This window comes from Pan troglodytes, chromosome 14, assembly GCF_028858775.2.
Source record: "Pan troglodytes isolate AG18354 chromosome 14, NHGRI_mPanTro3-v2.0_pri, whole genome shotgun sequence".
In the NCBI taxonomy this organism is placed as follows: domain Eukaryota; kingdom Metazoa; phylum Chordata; class Mammalia; order Primates; family Hominidae; genus Pan; species Pan troglodytes.
The window spans coordinates 100,318,241-100,326,427 of record NC_072412.2 but is presented as its reverse complement, the minus strand read 5'-3'; the positions used below and the strand labels follow the sequence as shown (position 1 = coordinate 100,326,427).

The 8,187-nt window shown below is 49.4% G+C and overlaps 1 protein-coding gene across 1 annotated transcript in view; it reads left to right on the top strand.

Annotated features, from left to right (window-relative positions):
• The first annotated feature begins 4,296 nt into the window (after positions 1-4,296).
• SOX21 (SRY-box transcription factor 21) overlaps positions 4,297-8,187 on the top strand; it is a 3,917-nt gene continuing 26 nt past the window's right edge. Inside the window, exon 1 of the mRNA XM_016925450.4 lies at positions 4,297-8,187. This exon is cut by the window's right edge and continues 26 nt beyond it. Coding sequence (XP_016780939.2) covers positions 5,786-6,616 — 831 coding nt within the window. The 5' untranslated portion in view covers positions 4,297-5,785 and the 3' untranslated portion in view covers positions 6,617-8,187.

The window sequence follows — 8,187 nt, the reverse complement described above, 5'->3', positions numbered from 1 at the left end:
AAGGGGCTGAGACTTCCATTGGGACTCTAAGTGCTGGAGGTTAAAAACATCAGCTTATTTCAAATCCCAATTCTTCCTTTTATGGTTGTGTGACTTTAGGCAAGTTACTTACTCATCTGCTCTAAGGCTTCGTTCCCCAGTCTGCAAATTGGAGATGGTAATGCTTACATCACAGGGTTTTCCTAAAAGTTAAATAGAATAATGTGTGCAAAAGGTGTGGTATCTTAAAACTCAATAACTGATAGCTATGTATTTTTTTATTCTTTTAAGAAGCAGAGCCGCTCAGCAATTTAGCTCTAAAGCAGACCCGTCCTTAGATAGGAACCTGAATATGAGTGGGAGGAAGGCACAGGGCTGGGCAAGCCAGAAGCTGGAAGAGGGGGACAGTCAGAGTGACTTCTGTAAAGCCAGAAGCATGGCTTATCTACCACCCTGCTGGGATATTTAAGAGAACCCCCTTTCTCAGGTTTGGTCTTCTCAAAATAAACGGGGGCATGGTTGGTGATTCATCATTCACAAGGAACCCCACCCTACCAAAAGCCAGTCTCCTCATGTAATAGCTACAGAAGGCTGGAAGTTTTCACCACCCAGGCCAATGACACCCTCACTATCCAACCCTCCTCATTCATTTCTAGTTTTGTTCAAGATTAGCTCCCTCTCACTTACAAAACAAAAAAGGTTCTTATCCTAAGAAAATTATGCTTTTATAGGATTCTTGGGATTTGACATAGGTACTTTGTGAACTTGTCTGTTTTGAATTATTTGTATTGTCTTTTTTCTCTTATTTTTTTTTTTTTTTTGCGGGGGGCAAGAGGGGACTGTTTTTGACATTGTTTTTCCTGCTCTATCCTCTAGGTAAGGCTTCTTTTGAAAATGTCAGCCTGCTTGAGCCCTGCTCAGGAGACATGAGGAAAGGTGTTCTCCATGATTGATCTGTATATTCCCAGTTTCCAAGTGTGGCAGTAACAGTGAGAATAAAAGGACAGAAATCTCAAAAGGATAAAAAATTAGCAGGCACTGGTGAAGGGCCACTCTTACAGCCGTTGCTTTCCATCATGACTTGACCTCAAACAGCTCTTCTTGTCTCTTGGGCTTTACAGAGATCATGTGTTTGGGATTTTTCCCCCTTTTGGGGGCTAATAGGAGTGAGACCAGAGAACTGTGGCAAAAGCCTCAGGGTTGGCTGTTGTCACAGTCTTCTCATTTTCTTCTTAACAGGACAAACAGGCTATATCACCTCTCTATGCAGGTATGAAAGCTTCTGAATTCTTCCACTGCACTTGCTTAAGAACAGATCCCCAACATTCTCTAACAACAGCTGTCAGCTCTCAGTGTCCATGAATGATTATTTGGCCTCTGCACTTTGAAGGTATCACCTTCACTGCCCATCACTTCCATCTAGTCACCTCTCATTACCCCATTGGCTTGCTGCTTTATCATCCCTATGGTTCTAGAAAAATGTGACAATGAGCCACCTAGGTGAAAATCTAATGAGAGAGAGGAGGATGAACTGATGGGGGACAATGATTCTGTTCACATTGGGACCCAAGAATTCTCCCCTCCCTTGTGGAAGAGAAAGAAAGCAAGCCAGCCTGTCGTGTTGCCAAGGTATTTTTTATTCCCCAACAATCTCATTGCTGCCTCCTAGTGAAAGTTTTAGAATTGAAAAGAGACTATTTTCTGGGGAGAATTGAAGGGGGAAAAGAGAAAACTCAATTTACACAGGCCCACAACTTTTTCTGAGGGAGTGTCACTCAGTTTCCGATTAGATACATTTGCGATCACATATATCACTGTGGCCACAAGGGAAATACAGACCCACACGAATTCTACTGATCAAATTATACTGTTCTTTAGGTGTTTACAATCAAGAGTTGACAAAATAAAGCTCATCAAACTTACAATTCTCTTTCAATTTATTTTCCTTCACTATTCACTCACACAGACTATTCCATTTCCTATATGCTGGGATTTTTTTAATCTTTAGGACAAAACTGAGCAAGAATAAAAATATACCTCTATCAATTCAAACACAAGATATGAGGAAATTAAAAGCGAATTTACATTTTGGTACATATGAATGAAAATGGCTTGAAAATTTACTTTGTTAAAAGCTCAACCAGATTCAGGCAAGAGGTGTGAAGGCTGGTTAATAACAGCAATGCCACGTTGCCTTTCTTTAATGAATGGCCGATTATGAGGGCTCTTTCTTTGGTTGTGAAGGGTTAGGCCAAGAATATTGATCCCCTAGAAGCCAAGAACTAAAACCAAATCTTTCCTATTTTGAAATGTGGGAAGTTTCATTTGGTGAATAGACAAGCACACAAATAGTCATTTTCTTCTTATGACACCTTTGTTTCCCACAGTTCAACATTCTTGGACTTGAGAGTGTTCAAATTTGGCTCATTTAATATCACTAGACAGACAATATTGTAAATGTATACTGGAAAAAACTATATCCAAGGAACCTTACATATATTATTCCTATAAGACATTGCACATGTAAGCATACATTTCAATCATATATACAAACATTTCTAATGTAATAATTTATTGCAGTAGATTTTTACACTTAAATTTGAATAGTATAAAATCACTTAACTCACTAATATAAAACACATTTTCACAATCCTTCTCCCTTTTTATGTGTCAAAATAATTTTCACGATTAAATTTAACTTTATTCACAATATTTAGTGAATAACAGATTTCATGTTTTGTGGCCTATATATACATATGTTCTTTATGTGCCAGTGTATAGTATTTTTGTCTCAAACCTATAAGTCAGTAGGTGAAAAGCTCAGGGACGATAATTTTGTAGTTTATCATCACAAAACAGTATATTTAATATTCCAGTCTATGTAATTACACATGCTAGTGTTTTCCCATTGCTCCAGCCAGAGTCTGTGAATGACAAGAGTGTCTTTACAGAGCCTGTAAAGGAATATGGTTCTGGAGAAATCAGTCCAATTATTTTAACAATGCAAGGGCATAACCGATACAAAATAAGCTTGTCAATACGACATCTTCAGAAAAACAAAAACCCACATAGATGCCACTGCTGTTCACAGTTTTGTTATCACGACTGTAATTTTTAAGTCACTATTCTTTTATTAAAATGAACAAAACAAGCCTAACTTTTACATAAATCTGATGGCCTGAAACAGTTTTAATTCACGTTCATAATTACAATCAAAGCTTTTGTGTCTGTGTGTGTGTGTGTGTGAGAATGAACTGAACATAAATCGTAGGAAGACTTAAAGAGTTAACCGTTTCTAGATGTTCCTACTTGCACATACCACAGGGCTAGGTCAAATCCAAACTGCCAAAGAAAGAAGGCAAGCAAGTTCTCCCTGAAGGGCAGGCCACCATGTGAATAAAACCTCCAGACAGATCATGTTCTAAATGTGCCGCAGCATACCAAGAAGTGAGGAAAATATGGAAACAGAATCATGCTGTTTGACTTCTGCATCGTGTTAACTATTTTTTTTAAAAACTGCTCTAACTACTAAAGAAGGAAATTATGCTTAGCATAAAAATATTCCAGCACTGAGTGATTGGTACGTTTTACTTCTCTCTTCCAGGGAAACTACTTACACTTATTGATTTTAAACACCTTCACCTTAGCAGCGCATGTAAGTGAGACACTGTAAGTTAACTGTACCTTAAAGAGATCAGTATATAGATGGTTCTGGCGACCAGGATTACAACAAAAGACAAACAACACAGAATTTTTAAAGAACTGAATAGTCAGTCAAGGATGCATACTCTCAGCCTGGGCTAGCTCTTTTTTGGAAAGGTTGCCAAGAATGTCCTTATTCCCTCCAGAGTTATTTTTCACTCCACTACCTCTGACTGGGTGCATCGCCAGTGCAAGAAAATGCGAGAAGCCTCTGTTTCTGTTGCAAGCAACACCTGGACCTCCAAGGAAAATGAGCACTTTCTTGCTAGGAACAGTCTCCAACATTTTCAAGGGTGAGTCTCCCCTTCTCCAGGTTTAACCCTCTTCCTCCGTAGTTGGAGAGGCTCTCCTACTAGTGCCCGCCGCCTTCTTCCTCCCGGCGAGGATTCCAGGGCCGCAACCAGGGCAGCTGCACGCCAGGCCGGCCTGGGTAGCCGGGATGACACCAGGGGTTGCCAACGCCAAACAGTGCGCAGACTCCCCGGCGCGCTCCGGACTCTCCACTCGCCTAAACCTGCTCTCAAGTGAAAAGGAATGGGAGGAGGAGGATTGGGAGGGGGCGGGGGGCGGAGGGGATCTGTTAATTCGAGGTCCTGGGGGTGTGGGAGCGGGAGGCGGCTCCGCTGATCCCTCCTCCCTCCCCGAGTCCTGGGCTCCACCTCCTCCGCAGGCCCCCAGATATACACACACAGCCGCGGCTGGACATGCACACCCAGTGCCGGCTCCGGGCGCGCACACACGCAGGTAGCCACACTCACCTGAGCCGGTGCAGAGGGCGGCCTGGGCTGGGAAGGGGCCCCCTGCGCCGCGGGAGTGGGGAGAGCGGGAGGTGCCACAGCGCGGACCTGCGAACTGAGGTGATGGCCCGTTTTCCTTAACTCTCCTCCAGCACCTCCGCCCCTGCGCCGGCTCGGCTCTGGCCACAGCAGCGAGGACAGAGGGGCCCCGGGCGCGGCGGACTCGCGGGCGCACGCTCCCAGGAGCGCGCCGAGAGGGGCGCCGCAGCGCAGGAAACTTGGGCGAAGTTAGTTGCAAGTGCCAGGCGGCTGCCGAGAAGAGCGAGGCGGGGACGCGGCCGGTGCCAGGCCTGCGGCGCCGCGTGGAGGCTGCGCTGCCCTCCGCGGCCGGCGAGCTCCGGGAGCCCTAAGTCGGCAGGCGCACCTGAAGGGGCTCGGAGCGAACGGAGCCGGCATGGCCCGGGGGACGGCCAGACGCGGCTCCTTGGCGAGCCGGGAGAATTTCCTCTGAGGCCGGGCGACCCACGCTTGCTCAAGCCTCATCCACCCTCCTTCCTCGCCCCACCCGTCAGTCCAGCAGCGGCAGAGGAAGACTCGAGAGGCAGGTGCTGCGGGGGACAGCTCCCCCCTCTAAAAAAAAAAAAAATCACCCAGCCGATTGGGGGTTTCCCATCGGCGCACCCTGCCCGGAGCCAAGAAGACAGGCTGGTGCTGCTGTATTTGTATTTATATCCATTGCTGCGCTCTGCGTTCTCGTGGCACGCCTGGACACTCCTCCGCCTCCCCCTCCTCTTCCTCCTCCAGGGCCACCTCCCCGCCTTCCCCACCCCCATCTGCTTCTGTCAAATGAGAAAGTCACCGAGGAGAACCCAAACACTCCAGCCGCTGAGAGCCCCCTTTGGCACTTGGCAGCACGCGGCGGCGGGCTCCTCGGCTCAACTTCGAGGAGTCTCCGCGACGCAACTTTTGGGGACGCTTTGCATTTAAGAGAGAACGACCGAGGAGGAGGAGCGCTCTGCCCGGCCGCCGCTACCTGCGGGGAGCTCACCAGCAAACGCCACTGCAGACGAAGGACCCAAAGAACGTAAAGGGCAAACTGCCGCCGCGGGGAGGGGGCACCGCCGAGAAGTTAGAGTGTCCCAGAGACAACCTGCCCGAGCGCTCGGCCGGAGACACTAGGGCGGCCCGGGGCGCGGCGTGGCCCTGGGCTGGTCCCCCAGCCCCCTCCTCCGGGGCGGGAGCGACGCCGGGGCGCGACGAGCCCCGGCCGGCCGAGCGGGTCTCCGCGGGCAGCCAACATTGATTTCCTCCGGGCCGAGGGCGAGGGCCCGGGCGGCGGCGGGCTGCAGCCGCGGCAGGGCGAGAGCATGTCCAAGCCGGTGGACCACGTCAAGCGGCCCATGAACGCCTTCATGGTGTGGTCGCGGGCTCAGCGGCGCAAGATGGCCCAGGAGAACCCCAAGATGCACAACTCGGAGATCAGCAAGCGCTTGGGCGCCGAGTGGAAACTGCTCACAGAGTCGGAGAAGCGGCCGTTCATCGACGAGGCCAAGCGTCTACGCGCCATGCACATGAAGGAGCACCCCGACTACAAGTACCGGCCGCGGCGTAAGCCCAAGACGCTGCTCAAGAAGGACAAGTTCGCCTTCCCGGTGCCTTACGGCCTGGGCGGCGTGGCGGACGCCGAGCACCCTGCGCTCAAGGCGGGCGCCGGGCTGCACGCGGGGGCGGGCGGCGGCCTGGTGCCTGAGTCGCTGCTCGCCAATCCCGAGAAGGCGGCCGCGGCCGCCGCCGCCGCCGCCGCACGCGTCTTCTTCCCGCAGTCGGCCGCTGCCGCCGCCGCTGCCGCCGCCGCCGCCGCCGCGGGCAGCCCCTACTCGCTGCTCGACCTGGGCTCCAAAATGGCAGAGATCTCGTCGTCCTCGTCCGGCCTCCCGTACGCGTCGTCGCTGGGCTACCCGACCGCGGGCGCGGGCGCCTTCCACGGCGCGGCGGCGGCGGCTGCAGCGGCGGCCGCCGCCGCCGGGGGGCACACGCACTCGCACCCCAGCCCGGGCAACCCGGGCTACATGATCCCGTGCAACTGCAGCGCGTGGCCCAGCCCCGGGCTGCAGCCGCCGCTCGCCTACATCCTGCTGCCGGGCATGGGCAAGCCCCAGCTGGACCCCTACCCCGCGGCCTACGCTGCCGCGCTATGACCCCGCGGGGCCGCCTCGCGAGGACCGGTGTGCACACGTGTACATATGTATAGGTACGAGCGCTGCGGCCTCCCCGTGCGCCCTCCCGCGACCGGGGGCCCGGTTTGTATGTACATAGAATGTATAGGTGCCAGGCAGAGGCAGAGAGGCCAGGCGGGGCAGGAGTGGCCAAGCGCGCGAGGGCGCGGGCGAGCAGGCCTGTGAATTCGCAGGATCATTTCAGACCCGCACTTCGGCAGCCAACTCGAAAGCAGGCGGTTGTGTCCGGCAGCAGTTGGCGTTTGCTTTGCACTTCGGAACCTGTTGCGTTTTGACCCACGGAGGTGGAGGAGTAACTTTTTGACATGTTGGCCTTTCCAGTTTTGTTGGAAGTTTCATGGTCGGTTTTGTTTTTGTTTCTCATTCTTCTTCCTCGCCCCTCAGCCCCCCAACCCCCAACCCCCTCCCGGTCCGTGTTGCATGCACGCTGTTCAAATGTGAGGTCTGAAATGGCTGGCACACGGGAAAAGCTGCTTGTGTCATTCGTTTCTGGGAGTGGGATGGCTCTGAGCAGCCTCGCCTCCCTGTTTGTACTATTTGAACTTTGCAGATCTCTGTTCTCTCAAGCAGAACTCCCAACCGGATCCATTCTTGACCAGTGACCGGCTCGAATCTGGCCTTTTGTGTGAGATGATCACGGTTTCTTTTGTTTATCACGCCATTTGCAAATCAGAGCAAGAGCTCTTTCTCAAGGGCAAGAAACGCAAACAAGAAATATTTGTGAGATGAAAGTTGTCAATTGGATTTTCTTCCTAAACAAACAACAACAACAAACTACTAGAAGTCTCCCTGAGTCCACTCGCTTGGATTTCTGACACAGTTTACAAAAAAGGAAAAAGGCACTGCTCCTATTTTCCCTTATGGCTGAGTTCACCTTAAGATTGTAAATGTGTATATGTCAGTGAAAACATTGAGGCTTGGAAAATGTGTTATTTTCGTTGCCCTAAGTTTGAGTCGACTTTAGACTCAAAAACATTTTGAGCGAATATCAAAGTTAACTTTTAAAAATTGCGAAAGTATTTCAGAATCGCAATTTTATCGAAGATTAAATCAGACTTTTTTGTCTGGTAATTATATATTTATTATTTAGCAAAACTGAAGGAAAAAAGCACAGAATTGTTTCAACAGATGTCTCTCATTTTCAGCTAGCATTTCTCTCCCAAGTTGAGCTGGTTTAATGTGTTTTGGATTTCCCTCCTCAATTGGCTTATTTTTTAGATCACCTGCAATTCATTTGCAAATTGCAATAAAACACATTTTAGAAAAAAGGAACCTTCAATTATTAGCTTTGTTTCTTTTTAAATGTATATATTTTGACTAATGTTTGTGAATGAAGTTGGCTAACATGTATTTAGTTTCATTTTGGCTTTATGTAATATAAAGTTTTTAAAATTTTAAATATGGTTTTAACCTTTATGTGTAAATGATTTTCTAGTGTGACCTTCTAATTTAATATTAGACGTCTAAGGTATATCTGTAAATTAGAATCCGACTATCACTCTGTTCATTTTTTTTGAACAAAGAGTTTAAAT